The 20,136-nt window shown below is 39.0% G+C and overlaps 1 protein-coding gene across 3 annotated transcripts in view; it reads right to left on the bottom strand.

Annotated features, from left to right (window-relative positions):
* Nucleotides 1-20,136, bottom strand: part of LOC101849286 (chromosome-associated kinesin KIF4A) — a 41,624-nt gene that overhangs the window by 18,580 nt on the left and 2,908 nt on the right. For all 3 annotated transcript variants that reach the window (XM_013081914.2, XM_005097277.3, XM_013081915.2), the window contains exons 2-14: nucleotides 17,599-17,852; nucleotides 16,101-16,294; nucleotides 13,988-14,077; nucleotides 12,578-12,744; nucleotides 11,747-11,841; nucleotides 11,163-11,282; nucleotides 10,598-10,773; nucleotides 9,857-9,912; nucleotides 7,703-7,921; nucleotides 5,817-5,961; nucleotides 2,660-2,710; nucleotides 1,662-1,957; nucleotides 1,118-1,262 (exon numbers count right to left, since the gene is read on the bottom strand). In XM_013081914.2, coding sequence (XP_012937368.1) covers nucleotides 1,118-1,262; nucleotides 1,662-1,957; nucleotides 2,660-2,710; nucleotides 5,817-5,961; nucleotides 7,703-7,921; nucleotides 9,857-9,912; nucleotides 10,598-10,773; nucleotides 11,163-11,282; nucleotides 11,747-11,841; nucleotides 12,578-12,744; nucleotides 13,988-14,077; nucleotides 16,101-16,294; nucleotides 17,599-17,836 — 1,992 coding nt within the window. In that variant the 5' untranslated portion in view covers nucleotides 17,837-17,852. The remainder of the gene's footprint in view (nucleotides 1-1,117; nucleotides 1,263-1,661; nucleotides 1,958-2,659; nucleotides 2,711-5,816; nucleotides 5,962-7,702; nucleotides 7,922-9,856; nucleotides 9,913-10,597; nucleotides 10,774-11,162; nucleotides 11,283-11,746; nucleotides 11,842-12,577; nucleotides 12,745-13,987; nucleotides 14,078-16,100; nucleotides 16,295-17,598; nucleotides 17,853-20,136) is intronic.

Genomic DNA, 20,136 nt, shown 5'->3' with positions numbered 1-20,136 from the left:
GGCTAGCCTGACAGTCTAGCCGTCCTTAAGTACGGCTAGCCTGGCTGTCTACCCGTACTTAAGTACGGCTAGACAAGAAGTCTAGCCGTACTTATCTTAGGCCCTATTAACATTTGAAAACAGGAGGTTTAAAATACATGCACTGTCATTAAGGCACCTGGTTTCATCTCAAATACACAAATACTTTAGGTACTGCACACTAAAAATGTATATTTACAATTCAGTAGGCCTATTTTTTGTAAATGGTCAGTCTAGCCATCATATTAAGAATAAGTACGGCTACACTGCGAGTCTAGCCGTCATTAAGTACGGCTAGCCTCTTCCTTTTTTTAAAAAAGAGGGGGGGGGGGGGGCGCTTTTCTATACTAACTTCAAAATAAGGCCAGATGATACTCATAAAGCAATCGCGCAGACAGCCTAGTCAATACATACCACATGATGTAACTCATGACTCATGATGTTCTCAAATGAAACCGGAAAACATACACAAACCTTCTTTCCATTTTACCTCTAGAATCTTAACTTTTCTTTGTTTTCTTCAGGGGTAATTTTATATGCCTAATTATGCAATTTAGTTTAGTATAGCTAAAAGTTTTTAAAGCACTCACAACTGCACAAAGGATATGCAGATTAAAATGTTTTTTGAAAACATGTTAATGTTTGTAAACAGTAGAGAGGAAAATATTTTCAAAATTGTCTGAAACGGCTAAAAATTGTCAAGGAAAAAAGTGGTCACCTAAGACAAGTGGCTGTCTTACACAATGTCAATATAATGTAAAAAAAAAAAATGTGCTAGGGAGGAAATAGAAAGTAATAATAATAAATAGCATTCATGCTGCGCATTTTTATTTACTAAAAAATGCTCAATGCACCATTACATTAATAAATATATCACATCTTAAAAATTAAAGGACATGTGTGTACGTAAAACATCTAAAGTATTATGCATGTATGTATATGACGTATAAAAATTTCTACGAGAAAAATAGTGGCCGTTTGCACAGATGATTGTCTTATACGGGAGGGTGTTAAAGCAGGTTTGACTACTTGAATCACAATGAAAGCGATATTTTGACTTTTTCAAAAAATTATCTCCCAATGGGCTAACTCAACTCACCTGAATTTCAACATTGAGTCGTGATACTTGTTTGTCCGAGCTCTCCTTCATCTTCACAATACGGGTTTGCTCCGTCATCTTTTTCTTCAGTTGTGACATTTGCTGCTCCAGTTCCTTCAGACGCACACGGCGATGTTCTGACACCCTGTCATTAGGAAGAGAGAGGGAAAGGAAAGATGGCAACATTCGTATATTTTAAAGGGAACTGATGTACAATGGCTACAAAATTCTCACAGAAAAAAAGGAAAAGAAAAGGACTTACTTCAAATTCCAGAGAAATTTTGAAAATGAGAGAATAAATGCATTATAAAACAGAGAGAGAGAGAGAGAGAGAGAGAGAGAGAGAGAGAGAGAGAGAGAGAGAGAGAGAGAGAGGGGGAGGGAGGGAGGGAGGGAATTGAGAGGGAGAGAGAGAGAGAGAGAGAGAGGGGGGGGGGGGGGGGAAGGGAAGGGAAAAAGTGAAAGTACAAGAGAAAGAGAGAGAGTCAGAGAGGCTTGATCTGCTCAAACAAAATAAACAAAGAAAAAAACAACATCAACTCACTTCTGAGATTTGGCATTGACCTGGGCATCGTGGAGCGTATGTGTCAGCTGCTCCTTCTCTCTCTCCAGCTGCAGAGTCTTGGCCTGCCACTCCTTCATCATGTCGTCGTACTTGGCCTGCATGGACTCCATCTCTTTATCCCTCTGCGTCATTTTGTCTGCCAGCGCCTGCTTGCTGTTCAGGCTGCGTGTGATCTCCGTCAGCTGTCGGTGCAGCTCAGCCTGGCGCAGGGCGTACTGTTGCTGGAAGCCACGCGACTCGGGGGTGGACATGGGGTCTCCGGGCTTCTCGTTCTCCTGAACATGTGACAAAACAGTTTGGTTCGTTCTGCTTGTTTTGTTTATTTATGATTATTAGTTTTAGTAAGAGTTTCATGACTTACAACACAAAAAATAGGTCAAATAATTGTTTGTCTGTTTGTTTGAGTAAAGAGAAGCACAAAAACACTGTAATAGTCATATAGTGTTGAAAAAATGTTAGAAGGAGAGAAACAACAAAGAGGGAAATTAAAGAAGCAAGAACTACCAGTGATGCCTCCAACCACATGCGTTCCTATAATTAAGTTTAGAGGTGTTACCAGAGAGTAACATACAAAGGAAATTAGAAGAGACAAAGACAATAGACATTCTATGGGAAAGAATGAGAAAACCAGACCAGAGCATCCGCCAACAAACCACTATTGTTTGCTTATTTTTAGTAAAGACAAGCAACACTGTCAAGAAGATGTTACAAGAGAGTAGCAAACACAAAAAAGGAGGGGAGATAAGGACAATAGATGTTTGACAGGAAAGAAGAAGCACACCACACCAGAGCACCCGCCAACCACCCACTGCAAGAGAGTAATATACAAAGAAAAGACAGAGGAGAGACCAGGACGATATGCATTTGGTAGTAAAAAAGAAACAAAAACACACTAGAGCACCCACAAAAAGGTGTATTCTCCACTTGGAATAAAAAGCCCAACAATCCAATAATACAGCTGCATGACACTGACTCACCTCATTCCCAATGTCTTCGTCGTCCTTCTGGTCCTCCTCATCTTCTTTACCCTGGAAAAAACCCAAGTATTTTTGTTTTTGAAGGAAATTGACCTTCGAATACAAAAAAACACTGACAAAGTGTAACTGATAGCCAGGACATGCACATATAATCTGAAAAGGCACCTCTTTTAAAATTTCTACAGAAGATGTGATATACTTGTTTTGAATGTTTTAAAACTTTCAAATCAAGTATATTACATCTTCTACCTTTTATAGAACTGCATGTGAGCCTCAACCAGATTGTCTTAAAATTTTGCGCAACCATAAGAACTTTTGTGGGTGTCATAAAAGGAAGGACTTCCGTGTAATGAACGACCACCCCAACAAACACAATAAAGAAGAGACCTAACCCTACCCCTACCCCAAACCCTAACCCTACCCCAAAGTCAAGCTAAACCCTACCCCTACCTCCCCCCCCCCAAAAAAAAAACAACCTGCAACTGCCCTCATGTAAAAAAGTCAGCACAATCCAAAATGAAAAAAAAACCCACACCTCAAAACAAACAAGGAGCATAAAATGGCCTACATTGTTAATTATAATTATTATAATAGGGTTTGATCAATAACAATAGAATTAGAATATGAATCCTCCATATTGTAATCTAAATAAATCTAGATCTAGTGGAACAAGTGAATAGAGATAGAATCTAGATCTAAGCCTTGAACGAGAAACCCCATCTCCAGATCTAGTAGAACAAGTGAATAGGATTTGAATGAATTCACATCCGAACAATCAGTCAACAGACGAAATTCAAAATGGCCGCTCGAGCACGAAACTGAAAATAATTTAGGTCGTCCTTTTTCATATTCGTATCTCTACTCGGGTTCCGACAATTATGTCGGAAACGTCGACATTGGCAGTCGGCATGAAAACGAAAGTGCCGACAAAGCCGACCGGAGAAAAAGGGGGTGCTGGCAATCGGCCAAGCCTCACGCTTCGCACATTGACGAATACAGGTGGGCCTAGAGATAACATCAGTTGGGTCGGGATTTTCGGATTTCAGACGATTGTCGGCAAGGATGCAGGTCTACTTTTAACCTTATAACCCTTGCCTATAAAATGAGAACAAGCAATGTTCTGGGCACTTTTAAGAAACTCCTTTGTATAGAAACCCGCCAAAATAAGTCACTCGTCACATTTTGACAATATTACAGAATGGGTATTAAACTATCAGAGATGCCAACCACAGTAAACCGAAATGAGTACTGAGAAATATGAAAATGTGTATTTTCAGGGGAAAATGTGTATTCCCCATGACCGACCAACTAGTAATAGTAAAAATTACTAGCTCACCAGCTCGAAAAAGGGAGCAAACACGCGTACAATATACATGTATGCAGTCAACAACATGTCAGTGTTCAATGTCGTACAGGGGTCTTGTTTGACTTTAAAAGTATTTCAATCTATTATATATTTTCCTCTCATTATTATATAAAAAATAAATCCTGCTTTGAGAGTTCAGAAGGGCCTAGAACAAGAATTTCGACTATCAAATACCAGTCTGGGTGTCATGATTCATATTATGAACTGACAGACTCAAATTACTGCTCAAACTCAGAGAACAGCAATAACTTGAAAGGCTCAAGTAGACCCGTGCACTGTGAGAGTTGTAACAACTGTGGGAGGACAAGATGCAGTGACACTGAAAATCTGCCAGTCTTGAACAGAAAGCTACAACATACACCGTAGGTATAATTTACTATCACCCATCCAAGTAGATGTAGGTATAATTTACTATCACCCACCCAAGTAGGTATAATTACTTTCACCCATCCAATGAAACGCGAACACTTTATTTCAATAACACAGACTTGCAAAGTATGAGGGGTCCCGATTCCGCACACGGCCTGCACCAACGCGCGCTTAGCAGAAAGCTCTAATCAAAATTCTGAAATGCGCTTCCAGGTTTTTGTCCTCTGGTGTTACCTTAACCACCCCCCGATAGTATCTTAAACCCAAAAAAATCAATAATCTCCTCCCCTATTCCGTAGTCATATACTTTGCAACCCCGTTACTCCCACCAAAGACGGTCTTTACTCACACGATGCCGCATTTATTTATGACGCGAATGCGCGCAGGTTCGGTGACCGGTCACGATGGCGAGCCAGACAATCTAAAAATCGGACGACGCTTGTATTTTCTTTTCTTTTTTTTTTACCACAAGCAACAGCCAAAGCGACGAGTCCGAGTGTTTATTACATTTTATTTGCACGACGACATTGCATTTATACAGCACAACCTGCATGCCACAAATGTTGCATTATCAGACAACTGCTGGCAAACTTCTTGGTGGTAGCGAAAGCGAAAGTAGATCTTGATTTTCCCAATCGAGCCTCAGTGTCACATACGCTTCCGCCTGCCGCTATAGCTGCCTATACGCGTGAAAGTGAAACGTACTCCCCGGACGAGGAAAAGCTGAACGAATATAATATCACGATTGCGACCGGCAAAAATGAACTTACTGACCTTATCGGACTTGGTTTTCAAATATTCCAGTTCTGCGATACTGATACTATTTTAAAAGATGCGACTTGAGATAATTAGGTTTACTCGCCCAAGCTGAATCTCGTATTTTTCGCATTCCAGGATGCGTATTTTTTCATGAAAAGTTGTATTCGCGTATTTTCGAAAAAAAAATCGTACTAAAATACGTAAAATCGTACTGGTTGGCATCTCTGAACTAATGAACAGTTTAACACTTTGCTGCCTCATCTCACAGATTGGCGATGTTTACCACCCAGTTTCTTTGGACTTTCCCCAAAATGCCTTTGCCTTTGAAGGCAAGAGTTCTTACTATATGAATCTTGTGATGGCAAAGTGTTAAGCCTGACAAGTGGGTGTAAACAGTATTATTCTATTGGCCCTGGTTCCAAATTTACAGGCACTTGAAGTTGGGGGAGTCAGAAACACATTTATGAATTTGAGTGACATCTTGAAACAACAGAGTGCAAAAAGTTATTTGTTTTGTCATGTTGCTACTCAGTTATGTTAAGTGCCCGGAGCTGTGTGCACACAGGAGTAGACGCTATTAAAATTATTTAAATCATTATTATTATTATTATGCCAACCCCACCTACGAAAAGAAACTATCCCAAGAAAGCGGCATGTCATCACCTCAGCATCTTCCTCCTCCTCTTCCTCCTCCTCTGTGTTGTCCTCAATGACCGTCTGCGTCAGTTTCTGGAGTTTCTCCAGCTCAGCCTTGGCCTGAGGGTTACTCTCCACGTCAACACTGGAGCTCAAAAGTTCCAAATCAATCCTTGAAAAGAAAAGAAAGAATAATGTACAAATATACTCTAAAAAAGATTCAAAACACGAACCAAAACTCAGCAGTTCCAAATCAATCCTTGGAAAGAGAAGTTTAAAAAAAAAAAATAGTAAAGGGTTTTACGGCGCTCGCAACTGCATAAGGTCGTATGAGCGCCATGGGGTGGGTGTCAACAGAGAAGTCTTTACAGGGAATCAGACTTACTCTGCTCACCTCTCTAGCTTCAACAGCTCAAGGTCTGCTTCAACTATCAAGGCACCCCGGAAATAGCAGGTCACAAGAGAGTGACAAACATACAAAAGAAGTAGAAAAAAAATGACAATGGTAAGGATTAGGAAAGAAAAAGCAGCAGTTCCCTGTTGTAGATCAGGCACAGTAATGAGCATGACATGAATCAGCCCATTTACAATTCTATTATGCTTGAACGAGAAATGTCCCCCCTTTCGGAATGGCCTAAAGACACTAGTCAGTGGTACTGCCCCGGGGGGAAGGAAAGAGAAGAAAGAAAGAACAATGAACAAATGTGTCATAAATAAGCTTCAAAATGCAACAGTTCCAAATTAATCCTTCGAAAAAGAAATGAAATCAAAGCCAAAAGTCATGTCACAAGGTGTCAAAAGAAAATAAATTAAATGGGAAATGAATGAACTAGTCAGGGGTAAATTATTGTTAGTTTTCTAAAACGTGGGGGGGGGGGGGGGGGGTGTGTGTGTGTATGCAACAGTGAATAAGAACTTCATTCCCACCAAAATCTCCCATCATCGCCAGGTAGTTTCACTTTCACTACCAGTAGCTATTGGGATTTTCTTGTAACTGATTAAACAGGAAATCTTGTTCGACCAACGTGGTCAGCAGAACTTTTGGTTTGCGAGTAACATTTGTTTGAATCTAATGCTTTTTTCTTTGGTTTCTTGGACTTTTTGTTATCTGAATCAAGTGTGAATTTAGACATATTATTGATCCCTCTCATGATGGTGATCTGTATGGTCATCATTACAATGAAGGAGAAAATTAAATGAAGAATCAATGCCTGGCCTTGTCAGAAAGAGAAAGAGAATCGGACATTGACAAGGGATAAAACTAAGATGTAGTAGTTGGGGCAGATCACGAGGACGAAAAAAAGACAGAACAAGAACCATTCTTAACCAACAAAAATAGAGGAAAAGCCTATAAATAATGACCATTGTTTGAATGAAAATTTAAGTTTATAATATATCTTTTGCAGTTTATTTGACACTTTTGTTATGTCTGACTTTTTGGGGACCTTTTAATAAAAACCTGTCTGTCAAACCCCGTCAGGGGGGTAAACATTACATCAAAGCAGGTTATCTAGGATACTAAATGAAATATCTTCTCCTGTATACGAATAAAACACATCCTCAATGAGCAACGCGAAGATCCTATATCATACACTGGTGGAGAAAACATCTAATTGGGTAAATAAGAATATGAAACATAGTCAAAACTACACGATGGCCATCTGTATAAGACAGTCATCTGTATAAATAGCCACAACCCATTACCCCGCTTGCCCTGTTTAAAACATTGGAATGACACCATGTAAGGTGGCCACCTGTATGGACGGCAAATTTTTCGCTTGGAAATCTGTATCCTTCTTAGACAATTTCGACTATAGATTGTCAAGTACATAGAGCTTGCTCTTGAGCAGGAATTGGCCCAAAACAAAAGTTGTTTATCATTATCATTTATTAAAAAGTAAAACAAAACAAACCCGACGTAGTCTTTGATCTGGTTGATCCTCAGCTTGAGCCTGTCGTTGCTGGCCTCCAGCTTCATCACCTGGTCCAGCATGCTGGTGCTCTCTGCCACCGATCGCTGCAGCTCTCTCGTCAAATGGTCATTCTCTTTCTCCAGCTCTTTCACCCGCTGTGTCAGTTTTGCTAACTCGTCAGCGTTGCTGTCTACAGAAGCGATGGTACTACTGCTGGTGCTAAAGGCAGAGGAAAAAAATTTCCATATAAACAAGAGAACTCAATCTGATGGGTAACGGGGGTAATAATAAAAATGATATTGATTTTTTTAGAGCATTCGAGCTAGGAAAAATAAGTGGCCAACCATGATTGTTGATGTCCGATTAAGATCTGGCACTTAATGACAACGATAATGATATATAACCACTTAGGACAAAGTAGGGCCTTCCATGATAAATAAAACTGCAGTGACACACGTAATGCAGAGATGACCAGCTGGAGAAAGCTGTGAGCAGGGACACACAAAAGAAAAAGGAGGTGAGGTGGGGGTTCTATCACTATTAAGATTTTTTTTTGGTGCAGGTTTTGCATTACACATGTCATGGAAGTTTAATTTTTCATGGAATGACCCAGTACATATTACTGTGGGAAACCTGTTCAAGATTCTTTAATCATGCTTAGTAGGAATATCAGTTCTTTTAAACATCGGAATCAATGAAAACAAGCCTCAAAATACACACGAGGTGCTGGCAGGCATTCTTTGGTGAGGAAGTGATTATTTGGCTGGGTTTTTTTATACTTTGGAAACTTAACAAACCTTCATATTATTTAACACTCAATTGTCAATTGCTCTGTGGAGGTAGGTCTAAATTAACTTTTATCCTGCGTCTGTGCCCAGATGCGTATCTTATCATCAACCGATTACGTCGGACTCGCCGGGCAGGCCGCCAGGGTCACTCAGTGTGTACTGTTGGTGTACAGCACGCGCGCCGGGAAACGTGTGTTTTCGCCATGAATACCGCGGGAGTGTGTTAACTGATGATGAAAATAACGCTCTATCCTTCATAGCATTCTATTTATAAAGTGTTACAAACACATGAATAACCCCCTCTCACAAGCTGATAAGACATTACGAGTAGTTACGCCCATTTGAATAACCTTTCTGGACGCTCTTGTTGTTATGAATGACCTGAGGTTCGAAAAGGGATAATTTAGGTCAATTTCCGAATGTTTTACACTCAAATTGTTCTATGTACCTGCACAAGGATATTCAAAACTATTAAACAAGCTCATTTTTTATCAGGTAGTATCATTTCATACAAAATCAAGCTCATTTGAAATATTTTGTATAGAAAAATGGAAGTCATGTTTCCTGACTATCCTTTCGAGCTCCTCATGTCTAAGTGGGTCAATTTCTTCTATAATTTCATTGGACGAACATCTAGAGCTATCAACTTGGCATGTTTTGAATGAGACGTATGCCTCGATTACGAACCAACGCAGGTGGTTCTAGAAGAAGGCCACAAACGCACACAAACTCAAGCAGACTGACGCACACACACTTGACCTGCGTGAATGGGGATCCGACTCGGGACCCGAATGACACGTAAGAGGATGCGCGCTGCGCGTGCGCTGAGCCAGGAGGTACACTGACTCGGGACCAGAACGCAGGCGAGGTGCCGAAATAGGCTTATCGGGCTACATAAACCCGGCTCCCGCAGGATGAGGGTTAACAAAGGAGAAAGCGGGGATTTGGGTGGGCTTGGTGTCTTTGGATATTGGAGACGTGTGTGTGTGTGTGCGAGTGTGTGTGTGAGAGAGAGAGAGAGAGAGAGAGAGAGAGAGAGAGAGAGAGAGAGAGAGAGAGAGAGAGAGAGAGAGGAAGAGAGAGAGAGAGAGAGAGAGAGAGTTTGAACATATATTAGGTATGTGTGGTGTGTGTGTGCGTGTGCGCGTGAGTTGATATGACAATTCAATATGATTTACATATATGTCACAAAAGCTGGTGAAAGAACAGTTAATACCTTTCAATGAAGATCATATATTGTCTGTTGACTTCAAGTAACAGTGTAGGCCCATAGTCAAAAGGTACTATTGCTAAGGAAAACATATTCATTATTCAAGTCTACAGAGCTTTCAATTATGGCAACGAACAATAGTAGTAAAAATCTTACTCAGACTTGAGTGTGGATAGGCCTCCATTAATGACTTGGTCCTGAAGTTGTTGCACCTGAAAAAATCAATAACAGCATAATTAAAGATTTAATGTAAAAGTAGGCTTTCTAAAAATATACAGTATTCTGAACAGAAAAAGAAACAGAGATAAACATGCTAGAGTATGTGTGTGTGTGTGTGTGTGTGCGCGCTCATGCGCATGCACGCATCTGCAGGGGCGGAGGTGGTCCGAGTACAGTTCTACTGTGAAAGTCTGGCAGGTGCGATTAATCCACACAGTGACATGTCAATCGAGCGTCTGAGCATCGAATTTTGATCCTTCCACTTTTTCTTCTTAGGATCACTAGCTGAACCTTTACTACATTAAAATATTTTTGTCATAACACATGCTGTAACCAATTATTTTGCCATGATTTGGCTTTGTTCACTCTTCAACAGCATACAGATTGTGGGTAAAATAATTTGCTTTTCTACACTTTTTCTCTTTTTGGACAAAACGCATTTTGTTACAATGCCCTTACATAATTGTATTGACATTTATTTTGTAAAGTCAAGGACTCTGGTCGATTTCCTATTACATCATATTTATTTGGACATTTCTCCTTTGAAAATTGTTATTTCATTCAAATTAGAATTGGTCGGCACCGATTGTGGAAAAGAAGTACTTCACCCATGCTCACCTTTTGAGAATAGCTCATATAAGAAATTTAAAAAATAGAGTGAATGAAAATCCTTCTCACCAAAGTTTTCAGTCGCATGATCTCAGCGGCTTGTGGGTCCCTGTTGATGATAGGCTTGTTCTTGATTTTTCTGGCCCTGTCCGCATACCGCAGAGTGTTCAAAGTTTCCTCAATGTTGGAGTCAGCCGGGCTCACACAAGCAATCATCAAAGTGTGACTATTGCCACCCAAAGAATCTGGGAGAGAATAATTTGCACACGATACACTCACTGTAGGGCTTACACTTCAAACTTTTTATCCGCCACATCAAATTTGGACATTTCTGCAAATGTGTATTTACATCCTTTGTAGACTTTTCTTCTTCATCTTAATCACTATATTTACTCTTTAATAAGGATAAAATTTGTAGGAAACTAGCAGTGAACAGAAACCAATATATAGTGTCTAAAAATGTATGAGTCATCCATATGCAATTCCATTTAATTTCGGTTTGAATTTAAGTGAAGAGAGGCACATCAACAAAATGACAGTCACTTCAGTGCAGGGGGAAAGACAGACAAAATCAAGAAGGATTGAAAAGTTGGAAAAAAACCTGCATTAATAGAACGTACAGAACTCAGCTTACCTTGCAAAATCCTAGTCAGCTTAGAGTCCCTGTAGGGAATGTGATTTCTCTTTTCCCCTTCGTCCCCGAGGGCGCTGATAACATTACCCAGAGCCAGAAGACCTTTGTTGATATTCACTCCTGTTCGATTAAAACGAAATAAAAATATGATAAACTAAAGCTTACAACAAACTGCAGCTCTTTTTAAATTATATGGAGCTTTCCTTCCTCTTTAAGCACAATATGTATCATTTTGACACCCAATCCCACATAACCCCTCCCCAATTCCCCAAAATGATAACATCATTCATAAGTCTTTTGAAGAATCAGGGGGGGGGGGGGGGGGGGAAGAGAAAATCCCCTTTAAAATTAAGTCTAAAAGTCAGTGTCTCTGAACCTGTCGTTTCCATGGGCCTTGATCTAAAGGAAACACAAACTTTGTACCTAAAAATGGATGCAATCAAAATTTAAAGGTAAAAAAGTTAAGGGACTTACTGCTTGTTACCACTAGCCTTTGAAAACAAAAAGCAGCTCAAGTCTTCACATATATGCACCTGTTTTCCAATGTGTTTTTTATAGGAAAGGTAAACGAAGGGAATTATTACCTTCCTTAAACCGGTCTCCCTCAGCTTGTGTTCTCTTACATCTCTCCGACCCGGCAAGATCTACCATATGGAATTTAACCCGACAATAATCATTCCTGAGGAAGAGAATTACAATACGACTGTGTGTATTTGGGTAAAAAAAAACAAAAAAACAAAAAACAAACAAACATTGTCACAATGAAAGCTCCTCAGCACAGGGAAAAACAATACTGACAGACAGAAAGAGGGACAGCAAAGGTGTAAGACTTCTAATTGTAAAACCCTTTATTCATCCACACAGTGGTGCGCAGTGTGCAAATGTAAACAAGTGCACTTAGGATGAGGCTTTGTCCCACAGAAGTTTCAAATTACAGCACACATCAGGGACCCAATTCAACCAACAAGAGTGCTTGTTTGTTTGAGTACGGAGAAGCACGTTTGATAATATAAATTTCATAGAGTGCAGGGAAAGAATAAGACGAACAAAAACAATAAAGGAAAAAAGAAGTAGGGCCCACCAGTGGTGCCCTCTAACTACCTGCATCAAAACAAGGGAGCAGCTACAAAAGGAATTAATCTTACTAAAGAGCTATCACTGCACACTTGTAATTTCCTTTAATCACAGAGATATGACTCACCATGAAAAAATTGAACCTGTGTTTGTAAGTCTGCGGCAAGGAGTGAGGGAGAAAGAGACGAGATAGATGAACAGGCCAGAGAATGACAGAGAGAGAGAGAGAGAGAGAGAGAGAGAGAGAGAGAGAGAGAGAGAGAGACAGAATAATGACTGTTCTCTTTCTTTATTAAAACATGACTGGGGCATCCAATGGAATTGTCACTGTGCAAACTTACATATCACTTTTCTTTTTCTGATCAATATTAAGCGTGAAGATGGCATGAGATCTGCTCGACGTGTTGTTCATGGCAGTCGCCCCAGTGGTGCGTCCGTGTGAACCCTCACTCAGATGTCTCATCGTTTCCGTGAAACTGGTCACCTCCACTTCTCTCAGTCCCTGGATCTGGCGATGAGAATCATAAACTTGTTCACTTTGTGTAAAGAGTAACGCATCAAAGCAATAACCATCAAATAATTTTTGCTCTTCTATATACACAGAGAAAAGGTTTAAGAGAGGTTTTTAATGCTGTAGAGGAAGCCTTGTTCCAGAAAGAGTGGCCCTTGCATGATAATGATTGCAAGAAAGGTTTGGAAAATGATTTACAAGCCAGATGTTAACAAATGAATGGTCACAGGATCCTCTTGACTTGAAGCTCCTTCAATTATTTCCTTTCAGCCTTTTTGACAGACAGACAAATTGTGTATGGAAACTGCCCATAAACAACTGAACAGTTAAAACTCAATTTTGAACAGGATGTCTAAAGGATTAGCCCAGAAATATTCATTATTATAATGTCACAGGGTTATTCAAAATTTCCAGTGCTTGTCAAGGGAGAAATGGTCTGTGGAATTTATTTGGCAATGTCAGTTTCATATGAATTAATTTTTCAATGCACTAATACACAATTGGTTGATTTTCAGTAAGTTGCAAAGTTTTACATTTCACTCAATTTTGGTTTTAACTTTTAAAATTTAATATTTCTCGAACATGTGAATTGATTTTCTTCATAATACAAAATATGACATTTCCCAGGTTGAATTTTATTTTTCCAAAGTTTTGTTTAAATTTGTTCAAGAGTTGTTATGCCCTTTAAATGGGTGCTTTTTTAAAGACAACTGGTGAATGTTAAGTGCATAGGGGATGGATATAACGCACTATATAAATGCAATTATTTTTTTTATTAATGTTTTTTTTTAATGGCAACACAGTTCAGCCTCTTATCCTCCGTATGACAAGACAACTGTTACACAAACAATGATGCATAAAGAATACGATAGGCTTAGTCATTTTTAAAAAATGGGAAGTACCATCTTATTATCATTATACTGCAAAAATGGAGCAGTCCTAGTGTCGCATCAAAACTGGGAATAAGAACAAATAGATTGCATTTGTCGCTAAAATAGAAAATTACAGCAATTTTTCATTATTTCTAATCTTTTTTTTTAAAAAGAAGAAGAAAGAAAGAAAAAAAAATGTAACAAAAGTGTCTTGCTCGCAAAATGTGTAAAATATAAGGACAGTTTCCCCCTGCACTTCATTGGTAACATTTTCAGCCCATATATCACATCACTCAGGATAAGAACATATTATATTATACTATACAAGGTGATTATTTGCAAAAGGACTTAAAAAATCAAGTACATACCTTTATTCCACCATTGCTTTCCTCTCGAATCGCGAGTGTTGCCCTCTGTGCAACTGGGCACAACAGATCATGCAACTCTTCATTGTAAATCTATGAGCAGAATAAAAAGCAATTTTGTAGCAGAAAAAGTCAAAGTCAGAAGAATAGCAACAACAAAAAGGCTAGGAAAAGTGATCGCTCAATCGGTAACTTTGACACAATAACAGTGACAGCAACTCTGATCTATCATCTTCAGACTATCTTGAGTAGAAGAAAATATTCCTTTGATTTAGAAAAATACCCCTCCTAAAATAACTGTCATGGCAGAAAAAATCTAGAGGGGCTGAAAGTTCAAAGCCACATAAAGGCTCAAAACAGAAAACAATTTTAAAGAATTGTAAAGATTTGAATGTTTCAATATTTGCTGTAGTCAAGTTCACTGTCAAGGCCCAACCATTTCAAAATCAGAAGATACTTGTGAAATATGCACAACAGACTACTGTGCAACATAATTCTTTCAATGCAAAGAAAAAGAACAGTAAGTATGGTGTTATAAATTTATATAATGACCATGCCTTTACGTGAAGGAGTTGAGCAGTGCAAGACAAACCAGCAAATACTTCACTTTTCAACCACTTTTCACTTTAAGCCCATGATCATGGTCTTCTTGCAGTATCTATCTACAAAAATTTCCAACACAAATCACAAGGATGATTTGTTATTTTTTTAAAAGTAATAAAGCAAAAGAACTGGTGTAGTTTCCCATCTATGCTTCCGTCATCCATAATGCTTTTAACTTAAGCGGCACTTGTGTTGTCATTTTTTTTTTAAACTCTTCATCTTGCATGGAAAAATATGCGAAGTAGAATTCTGCGATGAAAAGTCCACTTTATAAAGTCATAGCTGCCACTCAGAAATTTTTAAAAAGGAGGAAATTCACGCGAAGGCGTACGCGCGCTCTCCGAAACCAGTGGGATCCAGAGGTAATATATACTGGAAAATCTAGCCTACGGTTTTGGAAGGGAAAACTGTCATAATATTGTTAACCAAAGGCAACTGAATTAAAAATGTATTTGAAAAAAGAAAACGACAAAAAAAACATAAAGGCAGTAAGTTGACTAACAAGCATTCGAGTCAATTTGACAGTTTGGACTTGGTGACTAAAAATCCAGTGTGTTTTGCCAGCTGGTGTCTCATAAAAAGATTTCTTTCACTTTAAACTTGTACATAGACGTAGAGCAGTATCGGATCAAGGAAGCAGGCACTCCTGTACAATTGCGGTCCCGTTTGCACTTAGTGCCCCTGTAGTGTGTTTCTTATTTAGAGATCTAAACTGAATTAAAATTATAGCCTAGTGGCTATCTAATCTAGATCTAGATATATCTAAATATGTGTAGATCTAGATTATATCTAGAGATAGATTTTCTCGATCTAGATCTAGATTCACTTCCACAGCAGCCACAATAGCCGTCATGTAAACAAACGGGACCGCAATTGTACAGGAGTGCCACGGGCCGCGATTTCTTTCATTAAAAACGGCTAGTTCAATTTTCTAATGACCTTTTCAAGTCACACACCGGCTGCTTCTTTCTCATTCCAGTTCCTTCTATTTTTGCATTCTGCATCAATTTCTCTCGAATTTCCGCCAATTTCAATGACAACTCGGCGCGCTAACGTCCCGATGCCCGATCGACATGGTGTTGCTTCACAATAATAAACAATGTGAAACTAGCGCTGGGCCTAAAAGAACGGAAGTAGAAAGCTACGGGCGGACATGCGCAAGCCGCGTTTTCGTCTCTCTCACGGTTCGTTGTTTTCCACGGGAAAAAATAAGTATGAAATTTGCGACCAAGAGCGGTCCAGCGGAGGAAGGAGGAAAGTTGCGGGAAAAGCTAGATGAAGCGAAGTTTCCACTATTTAGCGGAAAAGTGGCAACTATGTAAAGTACATGTCCCTCCATCTTTCAAATTCTGCTGGTAAATTGAATGTAACTCAGCATCGGATGGCCCAGACAGCCAGTGTCAAAGCAGCCTTCATCCTTAATTGTTCAAATTTTGTTGAGGGAGTTCTAGAATATTTACAATTATCATTCCACTTTTACTTTAAATTCAGAGTCATAAACAAACCAACTTACCTCCATATAAGACAATCTCACTGAGAATTCAATATCCTCTTTGTCTTGAATATGCTGAAACAGATCTTGTAAAACTCGAGGTATCACTCCCATGCCCTCTTCATCCCCTGTCAGCGAATCTTCATAGCATCCACCCATTGTGTGGGTTTTCCCACTGCCAGTCTGTCCATATGCCAGAATTGTCGCATTATAGCCTGAGGAGAAATCAATATCCAAATCAATATAATGTACAATAACTAATCACCCAAAGAGCTGAAAGAAATCAGAACTTATATCATTTACAATTTCTGCAAACATTGATAGACAACATTAAGCTACATAAATTACAAAATACACTGCTGAAAATAAAGCAAAAAAACAACAATCCAAATCAAAACTTACCCCAAAAAAATTGGAACAAGTGAACAAACTTTACAGTGTCACAATTCAAAGAGCAAATTCTGCATTAAAAGTAAAAGGATAACTTCCAGTCTCCCATCTATTTTTTTTTTTTTTCAGCAGGGTGGGAATGGGGGCAGAAGAAGAAAAGATAAAAAGCTGGGGTGACCAAAAAAATACCAACAGTACTCAATATATGCATAATATGCATCACGAACTTTTACAAACAACCGTTACCCAGCAATTTATTTAGCTACCTCCAGCATGAGGGACAAATCTAAGAGACCCTATCTTATAATTTGACATTTTTAAAATCATTGAGTACAAATTAGCAAATCATATAGGGTTATACTGAAACGTTAAGAGACCTTGGTGAATGAAGGCTTTAAAAAGCAGCACGGTCATAGGATAGGACAGCATAGGTCAATAAGAATCATTTTTCTGTTGATTTTCACGAGTGGTTTTTAAAAAATATTTTTACTCTAACGAAAGTTTTACGGCACTTGCAACACAATAAGGTCATAATATAAGTGCTGAAAATTAGAAGTTCTACAAGAGAGTAACAAATTCAGAAAAGGAGGAGAGACAAGGATGATTGACGTTCGACAGGAAAAAAGGGGACAAACCACACCACAACACCCGCCAACCACCCTTTCAAAAAAGTGGTTCTATCAATCCACTCAAAACAGTGCGATACACTACAGCCAATACTATTGGCGTTGATATATAATATAGCAGAACCTTCTCTAAAAGCCACCTGTCCAAGACAACCACTTGTATAAAAATGACCACTCCTCATCATTGCAGTTTTTCACAGGACAAAAATTGAAACTGTTCAAGATATATTTTCCTGACTAAAGACAACCACTTCTCTCCATGACAGCAATGGGTGGCAGTCTTAAAACATTTTGGCTCTGTATAAAATTTGAATGCCATTTTTTTTACATTTTGTCTTGGTCTCAGTCACAGTAGAAATACTTCATACAAAATGTGAAGAATGTAATCTATGTACAATGATGTGTGTACATCATACCGTAACCACAACTCCAGTTCAGTCAGTGAGTAGCTCATTTTCAACTCTGACCTCAGATAAATCAATCATCCGCATCTCCTTTCTTACCTTTGAAAATACTTGATATCAAAGTTTTGCAGGCTTTCTCATACACTTCCCCCTGTGGATCTGTTGGGCCAAAGGAAAAGTCGTAAGTGAACGCCCTGTCCTTCCCTAGAACCACCTGGGGTTCCCCTGGCACTGTGTGCAGACAAGGCTGACAGCCTTCTTTCAATTCCTTCTCAATGAGTGGGCGACACCGAAGTGCGACCATCACTGGTATAACTTTTGCCTTTTCAGAAGGCATCTTGGTTTATGAAGTACTGAAAAATGTAAGAAAAGAAAGAATCTCATCAGATTATAATGACGTGTTGAAAAACATTCGACTTTTTTAAAAATGTGAGGAATTCCATAACCAGCGACCACTAGGCCTGTAACTATGAAATTGAGAGGGTTAGAGTTAGAGAGTTAGGTTAGTGTTAGGGTTTGGGTTTGGTCACTTCTTTATTGTGTTTGTTGGGGTGGTCGCTTGATACGCAAGTCCTTCCAAAAAAATACCTGTGGAAAGTTTTTTAAAAATGAGTCAAATCTTGAAAATTAGCTAAAGACTAAAGAAGTACCAAAACAAGAATTCTAAACGGCTGTGGTCAACCGTTCTATATAAATGCTGAAAATTATACAAAACAAAGCATTGAAAACAAAACAGTTATGACAGAAATGTGGTTTCTCTTAAAAGAAGAAAAAGTTCTAAATCAATGAGGTAGTAAACTCGCACTAAAAAGTCAAGGTAAACTCGCACTAAAAAGTCAAGGAACAAAAATTCAAAGAAAGGTAACTGAAAAACAGTTCAACTGAATTTATTCACTTTTTCAAAAAAGATGCTTTCGACTTTCTAGATTACATGTGTGCACAATTTCAGATTTCAAGAGCAACGAAAAGTTCATGAAAAATGAGTTTAAATTACACTGGTTGGATTTCAAAAGTCAAAAGTCTGAACAGCCATAGCTCTTCACGAACATTGTCAATAGTGAGTATAGCCACCCCGTTTGATCAAACACTCGGTACAGCGTTAATGTATGGACAGGACATGCCTTCAGAGAACTTGTAGTGGTAGGTTCTGCCACTCCTGGACGGGGTAGCCCAAAAGTTGTTGAAGGTTTTATGCAGTAGGGTGATTGTCCCTTATCCACCGGTCAATATAAATGTTCCTGTCATTAATAAGGCACCTGGTTTCGACTCAAATACAAATAATACTTTTGGTACTGCAAACTAAAAATTTATATTTTTACAATTCAGTAGGCCTATTTTTTAATGGTCAGTCTAGCCATCATATTAATTAAGAATAAGTACGGCTAGCCCAGCTGTCTAGCCATACTTAAGTACGGCTAGCCAACTAGTCTAGCCGTCATTAAGTACGGCTAGCCTCTTCCAAAAAATTGATGAGAGATTCTAACAATCTCTAAATGCAAAATTAGCTTATGCCCCAATCAATTCAGATCCTACTCTATTTTTGTCTTGAAACCTTCGATACACCGGTAATCTGTTAAATCTATTTCAGATGTTTTCTTTTTTAAAACCAGTATGGTATTGTTTTAACTCTAAGTCAAACCGTAAAAATACAGAAATTTTTTCCCCATTTAATAGTAATAATAATGTAGATCATTTCTATAGCGACCACTCCCGTGTGAACGCAGCGCAGCTTAAGGCGTTTTACATTAATTAAGGGAGTGTCTACGTACATGGTAACCAGGCACCTAGCCTCAGTATACGTACACGATAACCGGCAACCGGGCACGTAGTCTCAGTGTCTCACATACACGGTAACCGGGCAGTTCTGAACTCCAAGTTCAATTTTTGTCATCCGAAGTTGCCTTCAACCCCAGCAATGTGATGCAAAAGCCCAGATTCACTGACCGGTCACGATGGCGAGCCCGACAAGACGTACATGTATTCATTTATTTATTTTTTTTTAACAATTGACAAAAAAAAACAAACATTGATTTATTTTCATTCCGGTTACCGTAGGTGGTAAATCGTGAGACTAGGTGCCCGTGTACGAACAAAATTCATGCATGCGCGCACACATACATACACACACACACGTACATCTAACACACACACATATGCACACCACACACACACACCTACTTTCTTATTACACGCGCACGCTTACACAAGACTTACATCAGTTAACATCAGATCTTTATATATCTCAGTTTGTGTTGTATATGATGTATATTCTGGGGAATTTCCGTTATAATATTATAGCTTTTAGAGTACGCCCAGTAGACTAGAGCTGGGCCGAAACCATGATTTACGTAGGCCTATCGGCTCTGTACTTGCACCATTTCGAATTTAAAATTCTGTTAAAATTAAAGCGTTGATGTTATTTTGCCTAAAATTGCAAGAAATAGCGAAAATTGCAAAAAATCGCGGGTTTATTGCTGAACTCGACGGAAAACGCGGCCGCAAGACCGCGATTTCCTGGGGGGCCAGGTATAGAATCTAGAGTCTATATTTTTTAAAGCGTGTGACTATTTCTCCGAACGTTCGGAGAAATAGTGCCGATCTTTATTTCTCCGAACGGTTTCCGGCTTCCGGTCTCGT

Source organism: Aplysia californica, unplaced genomic scaffold, assembly GCF_000002075.1.
Source record: "Aplysia californica isolate F4 #8 unplaced genomic scaffold, AplCal3.0 scaffold00151, whole genome shotgun sequence".
In the NCBI taxonomy this organism is placed as follows: domain Eukaryota; kingdom Metazoa; phylum Mollusca; class Gastropoda; order Aplysiida; family Aplysiidae; genus Aplysia; species Aplysia californica.
This window is presented reverse-complemented; position numbering and strand designations above follow the sequence as displayed.